Source organism: Perissodus microlepis, chromosome 13 (genome assembly GCF_051167445.1).
Source record: "Perissodus microlepis isolate ML-2025 ecotype Zambia chromosome 13, ASM5116744v1, whole genome shotgun sequence".
In the NCBI taxonomy this organism is placed as follows: Eukaryota; Metazoa; Chordata; class Actinopteri; order Cichliformes; family Cichlidae; genus Perissodus; species Perissodus microlepis.
The window spans coordinates 17,309,968-17,335,229 of NC_140473.1; the positions used below are offsets into that span (position 1 = coordinate 17,309,968).

General features: G+C 39.5%; 1 protein-coding gene across 28 annotated transcripts in view; it reads left to right on the forward strand.

Annotated features, from left to right (window-relative positions):
* The window catches only part of kcnma1a (potassium large conductance calcium-activated channel, subfamily M, alpha member 1a), a 150,609-nt gene that overhangs the window by 63,332 nt on the left and 62,015 nt on the right, over window positions 1-25,262 (forward strand). For all 28 annotated transcript variants that reach the window (XM_084947872.1, XM_084947880.1, XM_084947881.1 and 25 more), the window contains exons 3-5: window positions 7,126-7,187; window positions 20,888-20,981; window positions 21,557-21,668. In XM_084947872.1, the coding sequence (XP_084803998.1) occupies window positions 7,126-7,187; window positions 20,888-20,981; window positions 21,557-21,668 (268 nt within the window). The remainder of the gene's footprint in view (window positions 1-7,125; window positions 7,188-20,887; window positions 20,982-21,556; window positions 21,669-25,262) is intronic.

Below are 25,262 nucleotides of genomic sequence, written 5' to 3' on the forward strand. Positions count from 1 at the left end.
GATATGAGTGGAAAGAAAGGAGACAGGATTGTGTTGCCTAGCGCAACATTTAGAGCCAGCAGTATTTTCCCTACTCGATTCCAACCAGACAATTCAACCTCATAAAACCTCAGATTCTTTTCTTTAAAAAGGAGCTAAGATGTATAACAACTGTTAAAAAGAAACGGATGTACACTAGACAGATGAGAAGTATAAAACATTACCGAGATATTCTAACAGTAGTGGTAGATAGAGCAGGGCGATATGACCAAAAATATTTATCACGATATACATTTGAAAATTTGCGATAACGATATAACTGACGATATAATTGACACTAGACAAAATACTTTACAACTCCACAACTTTATTCGTGCAAAAATAAATAAATAAATAAATAAATGTATTTTCACTTAAACAAGCAGCTGTTTTTTATGTGCATTAAAGTTATATAAAAATTTAACAGTGCAAATGCAAAATCCTTGCTGACAGTTTAACCAAAAGGCATTTCCAGTGGAAATTGGCCGACATATCCTCAGCATAACCATGTATAATATCCACAAAACTTAAAAAGAGGTTATACACATAATACGGTAATATTATGTTGAAGCGCAGTACGTATCACTCCGCGAGGCTCCTGCCTACGATAGCCGTAATGCTCCGACAATCCATCAAGCGGTGCGGGTTCGTAGCTTAGCAAAGTCGTACTAAAACATTTGACAGATTTTCAAGCGCCGTGTACCACATAAAATCGTTTCGAGGTCAGTAAACACATCCAGAATTCATACATAAGGCACACGGGATTATAAGGGGCACTGTCGATTTTCAGAAAAATCAAAGGACTGATTTTAAGTCTGCCATATTTTCCAAAAAACACGGTAATAACAACGGCCCGCTAGCATGCTCTACCAATAATAGTGCTTTGTTGTGTATCTGACGGACGAAAGCTAAACCAGTTCCACACCACTGAAGTTGCAGCATTTTTACAAACCAATTCTGGTTTATCCAACGATCCGCTTTCGCCCTTCTCATTCTGCGTTGCCGCCATGCTTTTTCCGCCATGTGCGTATGAAAACAAATGCACTGCGCATGCGCGTTTTACCCATATTCTATCGCGGTATTTCATTTTCTTATCGTTGCCCGACATTATACCGGTATTACCGTGAACGGTATGATATGGCCCAGCCCTAGTGGTAGACATTTCATTACAGGGGACTAGATGTAGTTCAGTACTCAACTCCTCCATCTCCTTCCCCAATAGACTTGACTAAAATAAACTCGGTCTACAGTGGATTTAAATAATGGAAAAAAAAAACCCCCGACACACACTGATGCACAACTCACTCGAGCTTCAGCTCATTTGCTGCCTGTTTTTTGTCCTCTGTGCCTCTCTTAATTTAAACTTATACAGTGGAGAAGAGAGTATTATAAAAAATAAACAGAGCTCCAGCTTTAGAAAAATAAAAACAGTTTTGAAACCGCATTTAATCAGTAAAATGCTTTTCTAGTGAAGGTGGCAATTAGCAATCAGGCCAAGGGAAAGTCTGTTCAGAGGTTAGCTATCGGCAGACTGATCATCAGACAGTGTGAAGTGGACTTTCAGTCCCTTGAAAGCCTAGAAGTAAATTGCTTTAATTCAAGGTTGCCTCAAAAGCAAACCAAAAAAAATTGGACTTTTCGTTTATATTTTGATTTCAGCAACGTGCTGCTAATTGCATTGAGGCTCTTAGGTGTCTTTCCAGTCCGTTGGTCATAATCTGAGCCTTAGAATTTGTGTGGCTCCTGTTGTTAATAATCACGTACTTTCCGAAGCTGCCGGTGTATTCGATAGGAACACGCTGGCGTGAATTGGTATGCTTGTGGCACCTCTGTTCAGTCTCACGGAGCGAATCAGTAGTCTAGGTTGAGTTATGCAGTCTGTGGCTGGAATATAGAGTGCGGTGTTCTGACAGGGGATATCACAATGTGTGCTGATGTATGGGTGTATGCCATCAAAGTTTAATGGAGATTTCCTTTGTTGACATTCCCTCAGAGAGAGGCTCACACTTCTGCCTCACGGTGACATACGATTCTGTTTCCTAGTGCATCTCAATCTGCATTGACACCATAGACCCGTGACTGATAATGTAGGAGTGGATGTTATGAAAGCAAACACTTGGGATTGATGCAAATGTTTGCTCTGCAGTGCAAACATTGTGACAAGTTGATGAGAAAGGGAAAGCTATAGTGTTGCATCTCTTTTCTGTTTCACTGACAGGTCAATTATTCAGAATTATTATTATTCAGAATATGAATTAACATACAATGTTCTTTATTGTTTTGAAGTCTGTTAAAAAAATACAAACCATATATTGTATGTGTTTGGGGATTAAAACCATAGAAAAGCAGAAACTCTACACTGGATTGGCCAGAGATTTTCTTGGCTGTGGACCTCTGAAATCCTTTCTGGCTGAGGCATCAATCACACATTTTGGAGCTCTTCTTTCTGGCTAACCCAGCGAGCCAGGCTGGATTAATGAACAAGCTTATCCTGATGCCATACAGTACTGATGGGCATTCTTGACTTCCCAAAGATGTTTCCCACTCATGTAATCTTCGGAAACAAATCAGGATTCCTAGAAACCCTTCATGACACCCTTTATTGTTTCAATTATCTCTAGAAGCTTACTAGCATACATAAATACATGCATGCATACATTTGTATGTACCAGCAGCAGCAAGATACATAGTAGGACTGCCTCTTTTGTCACATGCTGCTATTATGTCAATAGCAAAAGCTTTTAATAAATGAATTAGCATTTCAGCGGCTATGAAAGTCATCTTTAACCCGTGAGAAAAACTTCCCTTAAATGGATGACAAAGTGGATTTCTAAGTTAGCAGCTAATGATAGCTAGCTTGGTTAGAGCTTTGTCACCCAAGCCTTGAGACTGGTAGTGCTTTTCCGTAGCAACTGGCAGTAGCTAAGGGATCACTATCTGGTCTCTGGGCTTGTGTAAAGAGGACTTTAGCAATTGATTTCACAGTGGTTTCCAGCAAACACTTTCAACCAGTTGGGGAGTACTAATTTTTTTCTTTGCAACCAGTGGCTGCTAGATGGTTGTTAACCAGTCTCTTGGCCTGTGTGACTGAGGCCTTAGCAAACTGCATCCGTAAACAGGCATAGGTCAGACTGGCTTTTAAAATATTGTGTCTTAATCAACCTGAGTAAAAACTTTGTCCACTGTAAAGAAGACATTCCCACATTCTGGTTATTATAGGCATAATTGTCTTTTTAAAATTAATTTTAGTGAAATCTAAATGTGTGTAGGCATGTCTTTAACCCTTTCTCAGTTTACCATGGAGAAATGCATAACTGTACTCTGTCTTGATCACTTAAAAGAAACATGGTAGAAACAGAGGAGCTTTGATTCTCTGACCTCTTGACCTCATACTTGGCCTTAATGTGAAGTGATTTCTCTGTATATTGCCACCCTACATCACCTGCCTTCGGGAGTCCGCTGTCTTCTTGTCACAAAGTGCAGTTACAGGACAGAGGAAGTCATTAGATAGGATCCTTGTTGGGGAAGGAAGTCATGTGTGAAATTTTGGCTCAGTTTTAGGGCGCTTCCGATGGCGAGCTGTGATGGGCTCTTAAAATTCTTTAGACTTACAAATCAGCTCAGTGTGTCAGACTTGCATGTGTGTTTATATGTGTAAGTTAGTGTTATTATGTGTTTACAATTCTGATCGTGTCATTTGAGAGCCGCCGCCTTTAGCCTGCTTGCAGTAAGAGAACCTGAAACCCTAACGCTTTCAAGTTCACACACACAAACACATACACCCACACACACAAACACATACACCCACACACACAGACACACACATGCACAATTTGTTGCTGCCCTGTTTACACTTGGAGTCTTCTAGTGTGCCCGCTGAAGTGCACCTCGGAAAGCATTTGACAGATTTAGCTTAGCACTTTAAATATAGAAAGGGGTACACCAATGAAAACCTAGACATCATGTCCGAAAGCTGTTCCTCAGACATGATGCTGGCATATTCCAGTTGATAAGAAATGTGACTCACCGATGCCATTTAATCACATGTGAATCACTGAATGTTTACATAAACGGCCCCCGGAAATAATTTTGAGGTATTACAAATGCAGGAGCTATACTTAGTAATCTTTGTACTGCTGCTGAGGTTTCTGATTAAATTTCTTTTTGGAAGTGGAGGAAATGCCCCTTCTGCTATTACTGCTGCTGTAGTTTATCATTGCATTTTCCTTGATTTGAAGTGGCGGATGCTCAGTTGGTTGCCCTTGGTAGATTATGGTTTTGAGGTCAACAGTTAGCCCTTATAGATGAGAGACACTGAGAGTGAGGAAAAGTGTAGTGTATGGGGTGTGGGGAGGGGTGGGCTGCAAAACACAGTTGAATAACTGGGTCATTTTAAGATGATGACGTTTCTCATCTCTTCAGCTCAGAGCTGGGTATTCACTGTTAACTGCTTTGTTTTCATTTTCTGTGTATTTTCTTGTGTTTTCTGTATTGCTTTAATTCTTTAATGCATTTTACTGAAAAACTGAGATATTATAAGATTAATGACTTAACTCAATTTTCATTCTTGCAGAGCCAGCAAGCAGTGCCCACCAATTAATTTATTTGTTTTTGTAATTTTGGTTATATCTAGAGCAAAATAGTTGACAAAATAGGGTGTTTTATTAAAGCATGATGATGTATTGGAAATTATTAGTGATTTGCCATTATATCAATATCCGCATTATAACGGCCGATAAATGAAAATTTTAAAAAGTGATGAACAGAATGGAGAAACACTCTTTGACCATGTTATGAGTACTTGTGTTACATAGTTTTTCCACCAAAGTGCCCTCTCTAAGCAGCACAACACACAAACTCTGTAAGTGCTGACAACATATGTGCGTTTAAAATGTCACAAACACAACCAGCTAATCCGCACAGAGTTGGGCAGAGTATCATATTATATAGTATATTATCTTAGTGAGAACTCATGAATAATTACACATAACAAATGGTAGGAGAATCTAATTATGTTTTTTGTGGCTGATATATAATACCAATTATCGGTATCAGAATTGGTCTTAAAAATCCAATATCTGTCAAGGTGTATATGTTACAGGGTATGGCTACTGTAACTGAGAAGTTGGTTATGGTGCCTTTGGTGCCTAGCCAAAGTGCCAGAATCGATGCTTCATAATGGTAGTCCATCTTGATGGGCACATCAGTATTTTACATGCAGTCTCTGCTATGTTTGAAATGTTGATTTTCCACCATCACAGCCATCAAACTTCCAAAGCGACTGAAACTAACTTTCATTCTAGTCACATTTCCTGAGACTTACAGATCCATTTGTGGTTTGTGGAGAACTAACATTGCACTCTCATAGTATTGTCAGATTTAGAATGTACAGTAGATTAGATTCTCCTGTATTCATTGTATTTCTGTCATTCTCTAAAACTTACGGGTGGATGTGGTATTAGACCAGTAGCCATGCTACTATTATGAAGTGTTGGCATACCAGACCACATGATACGATGATTAGGTGTCTGCTAATGCAACATAAACACCTTGTCTACTATCACCTCCTGAAAGTCTGAACATTGCTTAAGAATCAGTTCTCACAAGTAGTGAGAAAAGATGTCCTGACTATTTATTGTTACAGAAATTACAGAGCATCATTACAGAAATCAATATGTCATTTTAATGCATTTTCTTTTACATAAGCAGTAGTATTCCAACAAACAGGTTAAAGTATAACATTGATTAGATTCTCTTAAGAAAATAAAAAACTTGTGTAAGATTACTCAGTTTGGCTTTGATGCTCAACAAGCATCTGCCAAAGACTATCTATGACCATCTTTTGGGGAAAAACACACAACAAGGCAGCATTAGAATGAGATAATGCCCCATAATAGACTACTACCTCTTCTATTTAGAGTAGTGGAGTGCCTTTCATTAAAAAAAAACCCAAAATTGCTGACATTATGGTAGCGTTTCAGCTTGAGCTTTCTCTTTGTGTCTTTTATGCGGAACCTCATTGATGTCTTTGGCTTGTTTAGTTATTCCTTCCCTTGACCTCTCTGGGTTCGGAATTGCCATCATCCCCTGTTCAAGCAGGGAACTATTAAAAATGCAATGAGGAGTGGGTGGGTGGGAGGTGTTTACCTCAGCCACAATGTGCTGGATCAATACAAAGGACCCATCACATGAAAGTTATCAAGCTCCCATCATCAATAATAAATGGGCCAATCAGCAGGGATATTGAGCTTCTATTGTGAGATGGCTGAATGGGAGAAGGGATCATCAGAGAGGAACTATTATACGACGCTACATTGGTCAGCTGTTGCGACGATGATTGTGATGATCACAGTGAGGATGATGATGATTTGAACCCTGATGTTGCTGCAGGGGGTTATTGTGGCACTTTTTAACTGCTGGTCTGGAACAAGAAGAGACATGCATGTGCTTACAATAAGGTGTTTTCAAGCAGCTTCTGAATTTCTTTTATACTACATTTGAAGAGACGGGAAGAAAATGATACTATTTTTGTGTTTATAAGATCCGTATCCACTTAACTCATTTATAGCAATGTTTTGGGACTCAAATCTTTGCAAGATATAAAAAAAATATGAATAACTGCAGGGTTCTGGTATTGATGTTATTAATGGAAGTGATAGATAGTCGCAGTAACATTACAGACCCCAGTCTAGCATAATACATTGTTTCAGTGCAGTAGCTTGGGAGCACATGTCAACACTGGCTTCCTCTTAACCCCCTAAAACACACACTGTTGTTGCTCTTCTCATCAGCTTGCCTATGTGCACCCTTCCTTTGCTCCCTGTAATTGTGCCGCCTCCTTTTGTACACTGCCTGTGTTCAATACGCCGTATTTGCTGACATGAGAGTTGGCATTCATTATTCAGTGTGTGCTATTTGAAAATGTCTACCCATTCTGCAACCTGCAGGAGGCAAGCCACTATTTAATTACAGATGCTGTAACTAGTGTTGCAAATTGTGTCCAACCCAGATGAGTGGAGTGTTTTGTTTACTGTAAATTGTATTAATGAGCATAGTGGAAGTGCATGAAAGTAATTTCTTTCCCTTGTCTTTTTTCTCTCTCCTTAGGTGGTGTTAGTCTTTGCACTCAGCATCGGGGCCCTTGGAATATACTTTATAGACTCCTCAGAGTAAGTGTCAGTCTCATGACATTAGGGTGTAATTTCACTCATGCTCCACCAGCTTTACCGATGACAACTTTAGATTAAATTAAATGAGTAGAGTTTTTTGTTACATGCATTTATTTTGGCCTGCGTGCTGTATCTGAATGACGGGCGCACATGTGTGCTTACTCATCTTCACAGAGTGCAATCTCTGAAATGCAAACGCACATATCAACACCCCCACAAGCACTCAAGAAGCAGCGATGCTCACACGTACTGTATGGACACACACGCACATACACACATCTCCATCGGAGGATTTGTCAATGGGAGGCCTGTCAGTTTCCATGGTAACAGAGATAGGCAGATACTGTATGTGTTGGGGAGCTTGTTCTGTGTGCGAGTACGGGTGTGTGGGTATTGTCAGTTTATGTGTATCCCTGGCTGGCAGTCACCCAGAGACAGATTGCAGGCCTGGCATCTCTCCGACATCCATTGCAGCTACTTTCACACCATTCAGTCTAACTGTACCTTTTGAAGGGATCGTTTTCTGGTTCTCTCTAGTAAAAGATATTGTGTTATTAGCTCTGGCAGCACATCCCATAGCCAGACTACACTCAAGATACAAAATCATTGGCTAAAAAAATACACCAGCTTAAATGAAGAGCCAGAAAACATTTAATCAACCTAATTCTCTTTGTCAGGAGGTGTGATAAAGGGTTCCAGTGTGTATATTATTACTGCTCAACAAAACCTGTAATACGCTGTATGTTTATATGCTGTATCAGAAGTGTTATTTTGAGGGGCGGGGAACATATTTTTGTATCTTCCTAGTTTCCATATGCATCCTTGTAACCATGTAATTGTTTGTTAGAGGTTGATGCTGAAAATCAAGATCAGGAATGCATGACAGTGCCCTAAAAAAAAACACAGTGACTTTGGCAGCACTTACTTTTATGCATTAGTGATTAACCAAAATAAATCTGCAGTGGCTGCGGATAAGGGAATGTTGACTGTAGTATTATCCTAACTTACTGATCATACAGGGAAGAAACCGGGTGCAACTATTTCACCATATTTATTTCTTGCAGTAATGCCTTGCTTCTGTAGTTTATTTTTGCTTTATTACTGGTGTTAACTGTGAAATTGTGTCTTGAGGGAACCGAGTCTGAAACAGGAATAGAGATGCAAATTTCTCAAAAGAAGTAAATCTGAAATGCAATCCAACTTATTCAGTCTTATCTCTTAGCATCAGATGAAAATTATTCATGGGATGAATCCACTCAGTCATTTGCACCTCAGGATAAAAACCTTTACTTCTTCCTCCACATCTTTTCATATATATTCTGTGTTCCCCCCCCACCCCAACCCCAGGATTCTTTCTAATCAATGTTTTTGGAATTATTATTATGATTTATTTATTTGGACAAAAAAAAGGGGGATTCAAGATACAGTTTTACAAGTAAAAATCCTTGATGGATGATTAAAAACTAAAATAAAAAATAACAATCACAGGCACTTGGTTGGCATTCATTACATGATACTTGAAAGTGAAATGTGGTCTCAAAAGTCCTTTGGCAGCTGAGCCATGCTGTTACATAACACTCATGCAAAAATGATCATATTTGGAGACAATATGTGTAGCATATTGCATCACACATCCAGATAACTGATATAACTGTGAAGTCTACACACACATTGGTGTACATTCATTATGTACACCAGTTTCAACCCTTAATGTAAATTAAGGGATAAACTAATCAGGCACTAATCGGGTTAAACTAATCAGGTTAAGCTAAACATGGAAGTAACTCGTTGCATGATCTGTTGAAGTTAAAACTTGGCATAAGGACTGGTAATTTAAGTAAGTTTGAACAAGTTGTTGGTAGCATACGGGCTGCTTATCTCCTGGGATTTTCCCACACAACCATCTCTAGGGTTTGCAGAGAATTTTCCAAAAGGAGAAAATATTCACCGGGTGGCAGTTATCTGGGTGAAAATGTTGTCTGGTCCGATTTCTGCTGTGACATTCGCATGTAGGATCTTAAAACAAAATGACAGCATGCGTCCATCCTGCCTGTATCAGTTCCTTGGCACACTTGGAACTCCTGAGTACCAATTGAGTAACGCTTGAAACCACAGCCTGCCTGAGTATTGTTGCTGTCCATATTTATTTCTTTATGACCACAGTATTACCCAAGTTCTAGCGGAATAACATGCCAAGCTCAACCAATCTTAAAACTGGTTTCATGAACGTCACAGTGAGTTCACGGTACTCAAATAGCCTAAACCGTCACCAGATCTCAAACCAACAGAGCACCTTTAGGATGTAGCGGAACAGGAAATGTGCAGCCAACAAATCTGCAGCAACTGTGTGATGATATGATGTCAAACCAAAATCTCTAAGAAATGTTTCCAGGATCATGTTGAATCTGTGCCACAGAGAATTAGGGCAGTTCTGAAGGCTAATGGGGGTCCAATCCCCTATTAGTAAATTATAAATAATAAAGTGACTGGTAGGTGTAAGGTTTGCATACTACACTCAATTATACTTATCACATAGTAATAAAGTATAGGTTATACTCAGTGTGCTTAATGTCTGAACACCAAACTTATAGGGTTAAAAAAGAATGTATAGCTGTAGCCGTAGCTTTCTTTGGACTATTTCACCTTTGAATGTTATAATGCAAACTTTAAGTGTATTTCTTTGTGACTCAACTTCTGAGAGGCACTGACCTGATGTCTCTATGCTCGCACTAACCTGAGGCTTTCTCCACCCTTACTGTCGTCATTAGCTCAAGCTTGTCATTTATCACGTGTGTACTTCCACTCAGGGAGGGGGGCTACTAATCAACCCCAAGGAGCTCCACTTGACGCTTTAGCATTTCACATCTTAAATAGGACCAGCCTTGTGTTATGGCCATACTTTCACTACAGCAGCTGAAGCCTCTTGCGTGCTCTGCGCCATTTGTTACATGTCAGCTGACCACATCCTAATTCTTTGTCAACTGTCTTCTAAGAAAGACATCTTTGTCTCAGCACCAATCTGCTCTAACATCTAATTGCAAACAATATCTGAAAGTTGCAGCTGCTGACCTCAAAATAATCCAAGGCGTGTATCGTGCTGGCCATTGTGCAAATTACACGTTGCATCTACGCTACCTGTCACTTGCACCTGTCGCAAGCTTTACATTTTACTCCCCGTTTTTGGCTATGATTAGCCCACGCAGTCCAACAAGCTTCTACACAAGGGCACAGTTGTGGACACACATTCTTTCTCTCATTATCACCCTTTGTTTTATGTTACACACGCATGTATGTCGGATATAAAAAAATAAATTCATACATTGCAATGGTGAGACTCGCATTCTTCTCCTCCAAATGCTTGCGTTTAAAAAAGCTCCCCAGATATGACCTTCTCTCCCACCAGCATCCCTGCCACTAAATGTTAATGACTGAGAAATCAATGAGCGCAGATTTATAGGTCACTCTTTTAATGGCAGCAATTACTCCAGACTCATGGACTATTCAGGCTCAGTGCCTTGCTTTCCCAATATGCTATTTTGGCCATGGGATGAACTGAACATCCTTCTGAAATTGTCTGTGAAAAAGGCAACAGTAATGGGAAGGATTATGGTTCGTTCCCTGTGGTGATGGCAAAAAGAGACATGCGGTGGAGTAAGTGCATGTGGGTTGGACCTCGTGAGGCTGGAGCTGCACGATGGGCTTTTATATCTACTTGAGTGATGTAGGGAAACCCCGTGAGGCCACATAAGGGTAAAACACTGAAGAAAATGTAGCGTTCTGGAGGCCCAGGTCAGTCTCCTAGGAGCCGTGATGCTTCTACCTTTCTGCAGGTGGGACTTTTCCTGGCAGGAGTTATGCTGGTCAGTATTCTCCACAGATAAAAAAAAACAGCAAAGTCTTCTGTGGAAGCAGGTAGACAGAGTTCAAAGCTGGGAATTGGTAATTGGATGCCCTCCCAGTTGAACAAATATATTACTTGTCACTGACTTGGAAACCATGTTGTTGTTGTTAAGCAGATTGCTTCTTATGATTTTTTTCCCCGAATGAATGGTAATGTAACTTTAATGAAAAAGATTGTCCATCTGTTTATTTTCTCAAACTGCTTGTTTACCACAGTGCACATAATAATGGATGACAAGGCAATGCCTTTTCTCTTCCTCTGCGGCAGACTTCACTTGCCAAACTGATGCTATTTTGGGGATGTTTTCAATGGGAGGATACTGCGTCCTCTCCCGCCCACATCTGAATCTGTTTTAATACCTTGGCCCATCCCTCGTTCTTCATCCCTTTTTTTTCCTCCCCTTCCTCTGTGCTCCCATGAAACAAAGAGGAATGTAGGACAAAGTCTCTGCAGGCTGCTCTTAAAGGGATGCCCTTGTTCCTGCTCCACTTCTGTTTCTATTCTCTCCTCTCTCGATCCCTCCATGTCACACACGCATGCTTCTGCATGCGCATGCTTGCACAGTCACGTTAATGTGCAGAGGTGCCCGTCTATATAAGCATACAGACTCAATTTTGCCTCAAAGAGGCTTGAAAAGCAGCATCTGGTGCCCGTAACTCTATCATTGGTGTGTGATCGCAAAGAAGCAGTGCCTGATTATTCATTAATAGGGTAAGGTGAGAAATATGGCTGAGCACTGAGGCAAGCACAGGAGACTGTCACAATGAAGGGTAGCCTATTAAAGGACGTTGGGTGTTTGCAACACCTGATTGTTGTGTCTGGGTGGAATAGCTTTGTTTCTGTGTGGATCAGCGAGGACTGTGTAACTATGAGTATGATTAAGTCATAGTTAACACCATTCCCAAGTGGATTCAGACTTAATCCACAACTTGCAGGGTAAAAAGAAAAATGACTCCCATCAAGATGCAATTTTCATCAATTTACCAAAATCTCTCCCGCTTGAGACAAAAATGGCATTTCATTATTTTTATCCAAACTCGTAGGGGGATTTTCTCTTGCCTGATAACTGAGCAATTATCAACACTTGAATGAAAAGAAAAACTATGAGAAATTATTAAATGTCAACAACGTTTTTGTGAATGTTGTGGAACGTAACAGCACTGTTTGGTCACAATGGAGCCTCTCTCCTACACTGCTAAAATTAGGCTATTTAATTGCCTTTGTTATCTGCGTGTGGCCTAAGAAAGAATCTGAAAAATATTCCTGGTTCACTTTCGATTAAGCTATAGATGTGACAATATAGCATAACAGTCCTAAAGCATTATTATAATGACAGTTACCTTGTGTATCCCGTGCATGCACTGCATCATGATCAAGGTCTAATGAAAGAAACGACTGGACACGTGATTAGCCAGGTCACTTGAAACTTTGTCAGTTTGATTGTTAACCCTCTCCAGGCAGACGTTGCCGATTTGCAACAGTTAAAAACTAACAACCTGATTACCCCACATACATATTTTATGAGTTTTTTTTACTCAGAAGTACCACTGCAGGACTTGGTTGTGCATTAGCAACAAAAAACTTAATTTGAGCCTGAGAGGCTTAAAGTTACCATGGAAACCTGCTGTTACAAATGGTTACATCTTGCCATGTTGATGCTAATAAACAAAGATGTTCTTTTTTCTTCTCCTGATGTTCTATAAGTGGAAGCTATTTTAGACACAGCATGGGAGCTACCCCAAAACATTCAGTTTCATTTAATTAAGCCTGCATTAAAATGAAATGTTTCAGTAGTCTCTGTCAATTCATATTTTCCAGGATGATGTTGTTGTTAAACAGGATAAAGTCCTATAAATAAGCTCACTGCATTTATATGCTGCAAAGTACTGAACCCAAGCGAAAGATGGTGGTTAAGGAATAAGGAAGGAGATAAAGTAGCATCTTAGTGTAAATGGAGGTAATAAATGTTTAAATGTAACCAGAGCAGAGAAAACTGGACAAATCTTGTATTAGCGCCTCAGAGGACCAGCTCGCCTTTTTTATAAGAAAAAGTATTGCCTGTGTTGAAACAGCGCACTGTGAGACACACACTCACCAAAGTTGAAAACTTACAGAATTGGAGGTTATACAGTCGTCTTATGAATAACAGAAGACAAAAATGATTACTTTATATCGGGGAAAAAAAGTGTTCATGTTCTTGATTGGTCCTCATCTAGAAAAAACTTAAAATAAACTGGTACAAAATTATACATACCATGAATTGCTCTCAACAGTTCCCATGACTATTGATCGTGAGCTTCTCCCAGTTGACCTTTGGTGAGACCCAAGGTATTCTATAGTCTATAGTCTATTACAGGGCTAACATGGAGAGACAAGAAATTGGAAACATTGTAATCTTACCTCTTCAGACCATTAAAACTCCCTGAACACACAAAGTAAGTTTTCCATCACGTACTGTGAATGATCTGAAACTGAATTTAACTATGACAGAATTAAAATAATAGATTTTCTCTCTAATGGATAAACTATTTTAAACTAAGCTTATTTCTGAGTTTTAGGAGAAATGTCTTTTTGATAAGAATATTGCAATAAATATTATATAAGTGTTATATAATAAACTCAGTGAAATAATTCCCTGACAATACTTGATAACCATGTGACAAATACATTTTTTAAAATATTAATTTGCATTTTTTTTGTGATATTTGCTATATCTGGCACTTTTCTTAATGCAATTTATTGCTCCAAAATGCTTTTTGCAATTTACTTAGCCCTTTCAGGGGGAAAGAAAATCACACTGATGATGTAGAAGCCTCAAAAACGTACAAAATCTCGTGCATTAAAATTGACTAGGCATTAAGGAGTTAATATTTTGTCCTTAAAGAAGGTTATTTTACATGAACAGGTGATAATGCCCTGATTAAATGACCTGAAATGAGACCAAATAGGAGTAGGACTCAGCACAGCCGACTTAATTGCTTGACGACTTTCATCAGTGAGCTGATAAAGACTTACACTTTCTGAATAACCACAGTTTATTATCTCTTAATTAGTTTGTGTTCAAAAGCAGAGTTGCTTGTTTCATGTATTTTAGCTTTTGTGCCTTTGCAGTATATTAAAAATGCACTCACCTGTTGATTTTCTTTTTCTTTTTGCTGCTTGCATTATATGAAATTGTGCTTTCTTTTAAAGGTGAGCTATTTTCATTCATAGGCAGCTTGAGACTAAAATAAAGTCTTAATACAGGATACGCCTGCAGCAGGAGGCAAGTCATTTGCACTCACATTACAAAATTGAGTTGTCTATTTTTAGCTTCCCTGGAGGGATTTTATTTGTCCGTTGCCCTTGTCGTTGCTAAAGTATTTCTTATTTTAGTAATGGTGCCTTGAACTAAATCAATCAGAGTACCAACCTGGCCTTCTTTCAGCTTCACAGACCCCTCCCTGCTGTGCCGCTTCCATGTGCTGTCCTCTGGAGAAATGCTGCACCTAAGCTATTAGACGTTTGGGTATTACCCAGGCACATCCGTATTTTTCAGCCCGAGCACATTTATTAACACCTGATGACTTTTAAAAAATTAGACTCAGAAAATGCAATAATCTAAAACAAAGAGTGCGACATTTCTCGTCTATGAAGAGTGACTCAGATTTGGTGTGTGTTGCACAGTGATTGTAAGCATTAGTCATGTCAGCAGTAGCGTGTTGTTGTTGTTTCCTCAGGGAGAAACCTTGCTGTTGCTCCTGCAGCTAGCCAAGGTCATGTGCAGGCTAACGAATGACTGGGTCCTGCTGACGGACTGAAGGTGTTCGGGACTATTTTTAGATCATCATCATCAACATACTCTGTTGCCCTTGAGACGCAAATGACTTTTTGCCTGTCTGGCCCATCTTGCGGTGGGTTAGGTGGGGATCAAAGGATTTTGATGCTTCTACCTTTAATATCCTGCGAGATTTTGCCCCTAATTGTTATTCTGCTTGTGTGTCTGCGTGTGTATACATGTGCATACCTAGTCCTAGTTTAGGTAATAAGCACAGTGGGGTTGGAGATGAAGAGTTTTTCCGCTGTCACTTTTACATCTTCGGCTCTTCTCCCTCTTATGTCACAACCTTTCTTCTCTCCTTGTCTAATCTCTACATGTCTTGCTGCTGTCTTTCTTTCTCTCCCACCACCCCTGCTCCCTCCTCTTGCTCCGTCTCTCTCTCGTCTCCTCTTCCTGTCAGGCACGATGGTGTAACCCCAGGCTGTGGCAGAGCTTAAGGAGTAATAAGACCTGTGGTGGGCAGATCTATTTTCTGCAGGACACTGGCAGCATGTGGCCAGGAATCCCTTGTGATTGCAGAGTGTGAAATGACATTGAAAGCAGGAATCTGGATTTTGTCTTGTCTTACACACTCTTTGTGTGGGAAGGTGACACAGATAGTGGGGTTCAATAACAGAAGCGCCCATCCTATTGCTGGGCAATGCATAACAGAATTAAAAGGCTTATGATCTTTTTGAATAGTTGTTCAGGTCAATAATGAGTGAATTCATGGGCAACCCACTTTTATCCTATGACAAATTGATAACATGTGATGTTGACGAAGGCATATGCAGTGGCACCTGCATGGCTGCAGAATTCTCAAGTATGAACCCATTTTTAAGGGATTTTGAATTGAATTTTGTCAGGCCACAGTTGTTGCTAATTATTTGCTTTTGTCCTTAACATTTAACTTTAAGGCTTCATTAACTATTTCATGACTACTTTTGAGCTGTGTGACTAAAACACTCATCCAAGAAGTCACTTGGATGAGTGACGAAACGTTTCTCCCACAAAACGCTACGTCCAGATGAACAGAATCAACTTTTGGAGATGTAGAATAGAAGAATAGATAGAATAGAATAATCCTTTAATTGTCCCACAAGGGGAAATTTGGTTGTAACAGCAGCCAGAAAGACACATATACAACAAACGGTAAACAGGACACAGAACAGAAACATACACAATTTTTCTTACATACTTACATTAAGGACAATGGTTACTATAAACAGAGTACTGTACAGTTATTAAAATTAAATAAAATTAACTACAGATAAGAGGCAAACCAGGTTGTAGTGCAAATCGGTTGATTAAATTATTGCAGTTACAGCGCAGATGTAAACATCTATGTTTGTTGGGAGCAGTTCTGATTGTATGTGTGACTAAAAGTGTTAACGTGACAGTAATGTCAACTTTTAAAGTTTACATGTTGTCTCCAGGCTTTCATTGGTTTCCTTCTGTCAAAAGAAGAAACTTGCTGGGTTAATTTTCCTTGATCAAGGCACAGTAACTTGGAGCTTGTTCTCAGGTGTCGCCCACTGCTCTCTTACTTAGGATTATATGCTATGAATTAATTTTGCCTTAGGTTATCCTTTATAAATCCCCTAACTTAAAAATGCCATGTCTGAAGAAATTTTTGTTGAATTGCAAGGGGTCAGTTTGAGGAGGGGTGTCTCAGAGTTCACTCATCAGAATCAGTAAATGGTAAATGGACTCATATATAGCGTTTTTCTGCCCTCATGGAGCACTCAAAGCACTTTATACGACATGCCACATTCATCCATTCACACCAGCACTTTTTTTCTATGCTTTTCAGTGCTTTTTAGCTAACATTCACATGCATTAATCCTCCGATGGATGCATCTGAGAGCAACTTGGGGTTAGTATCTTACCCAAGGATACTTGGCATACAGACTGGGGGAGCCAGAGATCGAACCGCTAAACTTTTGATCAGTAGTTGACCTGCTCTATACCTCCTGAGCTACACCCAGTAGGAATATAATGACCTGGCATCTGTTTCTGTGCCAAGGACCTACTGAGTTCCTTAAATCCAAGTTTAGCAGGAGTAAACTGAATAGTAATGCCATCTTTTTCTCGCAAAATCTGTCTTGTGTAAATTCTTGTTTTCTATGGTTGACGGATAGAGAATTGTAATACAAATGAATTGCTTGTTTATGTATAATACATACTGTGCTAAATTCTTGGGTCAGCCGTAATTTCTTTCCATTTCCTTTCATACTTTCTTGTAATTTTTAACATGGTCTCCATGCTTTGTTACTAGTAGCCAGTCGCAAAAACACATAATGTATTCCCATCTCTTTACTTGAATGTATAAAGAAAACACAGTTTGAAAGGCGTACAATAGTATTTTGGTACAAGTAAGATGATTTCTAAAGAGCTATTAGCTCAGCTAACTTATCTCACTATTGTGCCCAGTGTGCGGTTACAACAAAACTGAGGAAACTGGATAAGTGGAAGACAAAATATCGGGCCTAAAAAAAAAAAACTAAAAAAACATTAAGATTTCATCCAGTGGTGTTGGGATCTTGACAAAATGCATGTAATTATGAATGCAGACAGCATCCAATTCATTTTTCAGCGTGACAATGATCCCAAACACACTGCCAATCCAGTAAAAGCATACTTGGAGAGAAAAACACAAAATTGAACACTATCAGTCATGGATTGGCCTCCCTAGAGTCTGGACCCCAACATTATTGAGGCAGTGCGGGATCATCTTGACAGAAAGCAGAACAAAAGGCAGCAGACAGTCAAAAAATAGATATTTGCATGTATATTTGCACGTTTCAATAAATAACATTTTTCTAGCAGAATTCTGGAACAAATATTTCTACTTAACATTGTCTGAATATTAAACCTGGCCTCACAATATAAAACAGTCTCTCTGGCCTTTTAGCTTCTAAATGTTCCACTTAGTTTGTCAAGTAGTTCCTGCTTTGTGTATCTTTCTGTGAGGCTCAGGTACTGTAGTGCACAGTCAGCTTTTTTTTTTGGCTGGGAACTGCTTTCTGCTGCATTTAGTGCAGCTTTAGATTAAATTAAAGGAATACATTATTTGAAAAAATGTTGCTTTAATGTTAGCAGACAAAAGATAACTCTTTTGTTAAAAGCGTGTGATGGCACTCAACTCTATGACTGCAGTACATCGAATCCATTTATTAGCACACGTGTATTAGGAGCAGTGTTGGTCAAGTTACTTGAAAAAAGTAATCAGTAACTAATTACTGATTACTTCCCCAAAAAAGTAATCCCGTTACTTTACTGATTTTTTCAAAAGTAATTAATTACTTAGTTACTTAGTTACTTTTTAAAAACACGATTTACAACCTGAATAGGTGATAAAGCGATAGATCTGTCAACCCAATACTACTTTTTCTGCATAATCCATCATACAAAATGTAATCAAATGGAAAAGTCTCTTTTTTTAAAACTTGTTTTATCCGTTTTAATCTTTTAACTTTATGCATCAAGCAAAAATTAAATTATATGCACCATTCTCTGACTTGAAGAAATTAGTTTAACATTTAAACCTATTTTCTGCACATTCCAGCACATAAAATAAAATATTTTTTGTGTTTACACTCAGTCTTTCAAATAGATGCAAGTAAAACACAGCAGAAAGTAAATAAAATCAAAGACTAGCAGTCCTGTTGCTCTATTTTCACCTGTAAAGCAGGAGTAGTGTAGGCGGAGGTTTACCCTGGTGCAGGTGTGGCGCAGCGGTCAGTGGAAGAATCCGCGAGTTTCTCTGTGAATTTCCCATTACGTCCTTGCGCACTCGGTGTTTGTTTAGGGGTTTTTTTCGGTGTAAAAAGAAGTTTTCTTCCCACGCACAACGGACGCTAATGTTTTTGTCACTTTTTATGGAATCAAACTTAAAGTAAGGTCAGTACTTCCACGCTTTAAACGCTGCATGCTCATACTCTCTCCCGCACTCGATATATGATCCATTGTTGATCTGCACACAGCTGTTGTCACAAACGTCGCACTCGCTTACGTCACTGTCATGAGACATTCTCGCAAAAAAAATCACGGTTTTAGTAACGCAGTAACGCAGCGTTCCTACGGAAAGTAACGGTAATCTAATTACCGTTTTTGCAATAGTAATCCCTTACTTTACTCGTTACTTGAAAAAAGTAATCAGATTACAGTAACGCGTTACTTGTAACGCGTTACTGCCCATCTCTGATTAGGAGTGTGGCTTCATTTTTATTTTTGCTTTTAAAAATGTCCACAAAAGAAAAGCCAAGGTTGGCAAAACTAATGCAGGGAGAAGGTGAAAAAACACTGGACTTGAAAAAAGTCACCTGTCTGTTCTTGTTTTTCTTCCTTTCACATTGCTGTAATATGCAGTTTAAAATTCAGCCGCTCTATAATTGGACTGTACCCATGTTGTACTGATGAAATCATCTCACTGTGTCTTCCCCCTACTTTAGTTAATGATGAGCTTTGCTTTCCAATGATGATTATAAAATGACTAAACATGAGCTCTCAGTGGTAACCATTGTGTTGTTTTTCTATAGCGAATAGACGGCAGATTCAGTGAACCACACGAGCCCTGCTGCTGCTGCTGCCATGCTTTCTCTGTATTGTCAAGAGTCAGTCACATGACTTTAGTGGTTATTCAGAATTAGGCCAGAGCTGGGCCCAAGGGAAAACTCCACAGTGACCGCTCCAAATGGTGTCCTCAGTATGCACCATCTGCATGTGTATAAATGTGTGCTTATGATCATATGTTCTTTGTTAAGACACTGACTTGCGTGTAGGTCTGCAAACATTAGCTAAGGTTGAACTTCTAAATCATTGTGTGAGTTTCACTGTGTAGATGTTAGAAGATTTGCGGATGAATGTTTTGGATGCCAAATACTTATTATTTACTTATTATCTGTGAGCTGGTGGTACATTACTTTAGCTCCAAGGATTAGATTTTTAAACAGTTGCTGCATAAATTAGACTAATCCATATCATCCTGGCACTCAGCATCAGTGTCTAAAAGATCACATCAGTCTTTAGGATATGCCCAACAGAGGCCACAAGGCCACATATTAGAAGTTGGATCATCGTCTTCGAGCAATCTTTCTTCTCTACTTAGTCAGCCATTATAAAAAAAAGCATCATGTGATCAAGGGTCTGATGTTGGAAGATGATTAAGTTTCACTAATCATTACCTTTGGGGGTCTCATTATGTGGTAAACTCCATTCTGATTCATACACTGCATCCCCATGGGCCCCCTACATACACATGTAGACTTAAACATTTAACTTGACTTTGAACTGTGTGCTGTGGTAATAGCCCAGTGTGTCTTCCCTCACCGCTCTATACATTCCCAAAAGGTCACCTATAGTCAGCCACACCGTAATGCATATTCATGCTTATCCCCACAGTGGAATTTCCTCATTACTCAAGAGCAAACTACTATAGGCCCATGACCAAGTGAAGAATGGGGTGGGCACAGAGCCTGTTATTGCTTTTGTTGCGAGCACCAACTCGCTAATGGTTAATCATCACGCGGTAAATAAGAAAATGGATTATATGACAGACCAGACAGTTAATAACTCATTTATCATCATCTGCCTTTTTGAAGAGTATCACCAGCCCAGTGATTGCAGTCTCCACACATTCTCTTCAAATGAGGGACTATCTTTTGGAACATTTGTGTGTGACAGACACGGAATAATTTATGCGTGTTGAAAGTACTGTCACATCAAAGCAAACTCCACTTACAGTATATTTTCGGCCGTTTCATCTAGATGTGATTGACTCTGCTAAGCTAGAGCCATAAGTCTTTCATCTTGCTCTATGACCCGCCCCTCCCACTCACTCCTCGGACTCAGTCGACGTAAACACTATCATTGCATTGAGCTCAGTATTACGGGAGATTTCAGTTTTATTACAGTGGTTATAACTCCATATTTTGATCAAATTATTTCACATTTACTGACTGATAATTGCTGTTAACTGATAATTCTCTCTGTCTCTAGTCCTATAGAATCCTGCCAGAACTTCTACAAAGATTTCACGTTACAGATTGATATGGCCTTCAACGTATTCTTCCTTCTTTACTTTGGCCTGCGGGTAAGCTGGTGCATGCACACACCCGTTTTTTACATGCATATGCTGTGCAATGGATGTACTACAAAATACAGCCATGTAGCTGTTGTTTAATCTTCAAAAAGGCTCTTTAATGCATCTGACTTCATTCATTTACTGCTTTATATTGATTTTATTTTTATGATGGCATAAAAAACAGTTACTTTGAGATACAGTAATCTTGTAGGACAACTGACATGCATGTGCAGACTTTTACCTTAGTCACCCATTACTCAAACAGCGTACCTTTAGTTTAAGCTGACATTGCTGTAACGATGTTCCCAGCATGGCTGTCATGCAAGAGCAGAATTCCGATGGTGCAAATGCCATCCGGATGCTTGACATCCTGAATGAATGAAAAAAACAAACAAACTCATAAGCTGCTTACACCAACAACCATTACTGCATGACTCAGCAAGTAGGGTGAAGCGTTTGTCATTGTGTATAATAAGTCAGCATTGTCAAAAGAAGACACAGCAGTTTGAAGAGCAGGCTGTGGCAAAGTCAGGATGTTTTGTGCAAAATTAACCTTCAGTTGTCACCTTTTTTCTTTTTGACAGTTTATAGCAGCCAATGACAAGCTGTGGTTCTGGCTGGAGGTCAACTCAGTGGTTGACTTCTTCACTGTTCCTCCTGTGTTCGTCTCTGTCTACTTAAACAGAAGCTGGCTTGGTAAGTTTCCATATCCATAAACTTAAACTTACAGCTCTCACTCTATCGACCCTATTGCTTTTCCTTTCCTCTTATTTTTAATGATTTTCATCCTCACATTTGTGTCTTTCTATTCCTTTTTGCCCTCTGTCATTGAATGCCACCCTTCCTTTTATCTCCTCCTATCACTCCCACCGTCTCCCCATCACTGGGAGCAAGTCTCGGAGGCTCTCTTGCTTGCGGCTACAGTCAATGTTCCCTCGTCATTGAAAGTGACAGGGCTGGGTTCCTCTGATGTTTCAGGGAACACAGACACAGCAGAGTGGATCAACTAATGGAAGTGAAAGTGACTCAGAGTAGGGCTGTGGCTCGGTGACTCTCCATGTTTGTGCTTCACATTCATTAGTATTTGGTCCGTCGAGGCGTTGCACCTGGGGTACCTCACAGTGCTGTACCATCTATTAGACTCATTCACATCCATGCGAACAAAAAAATGCACATGTAAAAGCATGTGATATCCCCATACACACTTATACACACTCTCGCATGAGCAGACTGGAAAATACCCTAACCTGCATTACATAACGACCTATTTTTTTCTCACCATGTTTAGATGATATGACCTAAATTACATTGCAGTTCTTTGTAGGTGTGTTCTTTTTTTGGATGCTCTGCCTCTCTGCTTTTAAAAACCTCAAAGAAGAAGCTCGTTCGTGCCGACACTATTCCAGCGTTGGTCTTATTGTGTCACTGGAATACAAAAATTGTATGTTAATGCAGTAGTCACACTAATACTGACATTTAGCCTTCCTTCAAATTGCCATTTTTGTCGAGTTTGTCTCCAACACTCTTTATCAGTAACAGTAGGAGTGCTCAAATATAACAATTAATTAAATGTGACCGTTTCAGGGTGCTTTTGGTGTTCACTGCTACATTTTTAAGGATTTCACTGAGTTTTAAAAGAGTAGAGCAATCGATATTGCCATTGGCAAGGTTTTTGTTAAATTTGAGAAGAAACACGAGGAATCACTTGATAATGCTGGTTTTCCTCAGGTTTTTTTTTTTACATGCCCGCCAGAATCACTGACTCTGTGAAGTAATGTGAGGCTGTGAATGTTTGATCTCTGAGTTGATGAAGGTTTCTTAAGAAGCGCAGAGTGGTTCGCGAATTTCACACAGAACAAGCTGTGTAATGAATTAGACGTGGCCAAGCCAAGTAGTCTGGTTTCATGATGCAAGGTGTCCTCATCTCCTCCCCAGAAGACTGTTGGTGTTAGGCCCTTGATGAGGATGATGAAAGATTGTGAAATGGTGGTCTGGCTGCTGGCTGATGTTCTGTAATGATTATTAAATATCCTGCATGTAGACTTGATGCAGGAAAGAACAACACCTTAACATTTAATCCAGCTTCACTGCGAGCTGTTATCCTTAAACAAAATGTGCCTATAATGTTTTTTTTATTTAGAGATGCCCTAGATTCCAGGGCTCTTCATTATTTTTAAATGGGGAGACTCAGTGCGTTTCAGTTTCACAATGGTGACACGAGAGGTGGCATCTCCACCTCATAAAAACGAAGACATTTTTTATTTTAGTGTTGGACTTGTCTAACAGCAGCACAGTAAAAGAACAGAAAACCCTCTGTCATGCGTTGGGATGGGTTTATTTTTACCGGGCGTTGTGTTTAATAGCAACATAAAGTGCTGCGAAGCCCATGTTATAAAATTAACAGAGTGTCGATCTGCAGTAGGATGTGACGGTCGATTTTAGAATACCAATGATGTGCTGAAAGTGTCTTCATAATCAGGTCGAGAACCTGAGAATAGCAGTCATTATTAACTGCTTATATCCTGTATTAATAAGGGAGTTAATATGGAACTCTGTGGTGGGAGGAAAATAAGCACAATTAAACGGTATCAGTCGGAAAATGTACCTGATCTGCTTTCTGATGGTGACCTTTGCAATTCACTGTTAAATAAATGAAATTGCCCGTTTTGCTTTAGCTGTGTATGTGGTTGTTCACTTCCATCAGACAGCTTAACAGGGCCAAAACGAGCTAATGCACAACTGCTGTTACTTTCATTTAGTTAAGTGTCCATACTGTTCCTTAACACAGGCTTTGTTAGAAGCCATGGTGGCTGTTAAGAGTGCGTATTGTGCTCTTCAATCCCCTTGGATTGGTTCATCTTCACTTCAGTTAGCTGGTAGGGAATACACACCACACACCAGCCAGCATAATATATCACAATTATACTACCTCTCGTTTCAGTCCTGGAGAAGACCGTTGGAAATTCAGTGGAGGTGTGCCCAGTTAATAAAAAGCCCACTAATAAGGGCTCTACCCTGTGCTCTGTGGTAGAGTATTCACCCACTTTGCACACAAGGCAGTGCCTGTATACGCTGTGCACATTTTAAGTCATGTTCTCTTTGGCTTCGCAAATTGGACATTGATTAAGGGGAGGAGAATGATGTGAGGCTAATGTAAGAGTGCATGTAGAGTTCTTCCTTGGAAAAAGGAATTAATCTCCTTTAACTACTTGAACTTAGCATTTCTCCCAAGAGTCCTGACAGTGTGGGATTTGCCGTTTGAAAGATGCTCATAGATCTTGTGGCTACTGAGCCTTAGCTTTCACACCCTGTAAGTTAACTCCATGCCTTTCCACCACAGCCATTACAGAGGACTACCTTCCCAGTTTTAAATATTTAAGGAATAAAACAATTTTTTAAAGACAAATGGCATCATGAAAATACCTAAAGACAATTGCACAGTCTATTTTATTTCTATTTCATTGTATTTGATTAAAGTGTGTTGTTTTTGGATAGCCAGTAAGAAATGGTGTCAATCTAATGTTATTGAAGCTTCACTGGCCTGAAGAATGTGCAGTAGTTTGTAGCCTTCAGACATGCCTTATATTCTGACATGCTACTGCCTCCTAGTGGTGGGTTAGTTTGTTGGTTTCCTGCTGAAAGAGGCTTACAGTACCTGATATGGGCATGATCGCTTTATATGGCCCTTCAGCCCATGGTAGGGAAGGGAAACTATTTTGAGGGAAGTTTAAGCCTCTTTGGTATAGCCAGGCTTCTCGCGTTTTGCAGTTTGAACATTTTTTTTTGTATGTATTGATAAATATGGACTGTTTATCCTCCATGAATGAACAGGAAGAGTCAGTGCTGTGTACACTTGCTGAGGATCTGAGTGTTTAGATTAGCGTAGCATCATATAATCTAATCCTGGCTTGGTTTACTGTCAGTGTCAGATGAACTGCTCCAGCCTGCCGATTGATAAAAAGCCCCAGAAAGCTGCCCATCCAGGACATGTGACACAGAGGCAGTGCTTGGGCTTGCAAAGCCTCAATTAAGTAAGAGCGGGCACAGAACAGAAAACCTTTTTTTTTTTTTGAATGAGCATCTGGCAAGCTGACACATGTGTGCAAGAGGCTTTGGCATGTGCGGGAAAGAGATATTCTCATACATGCAAGAGAATTTCATTGAGGTTTTTTTTTTGATTTGTTTTTAACATGATTTTTACATAATACACATTTTCTTTTATAGAAAAGAAATTATTGTGTGTTATAATTGTTGTAGGCCTTTGTGGGGCTTTTTTTCTTGCTCTCACTC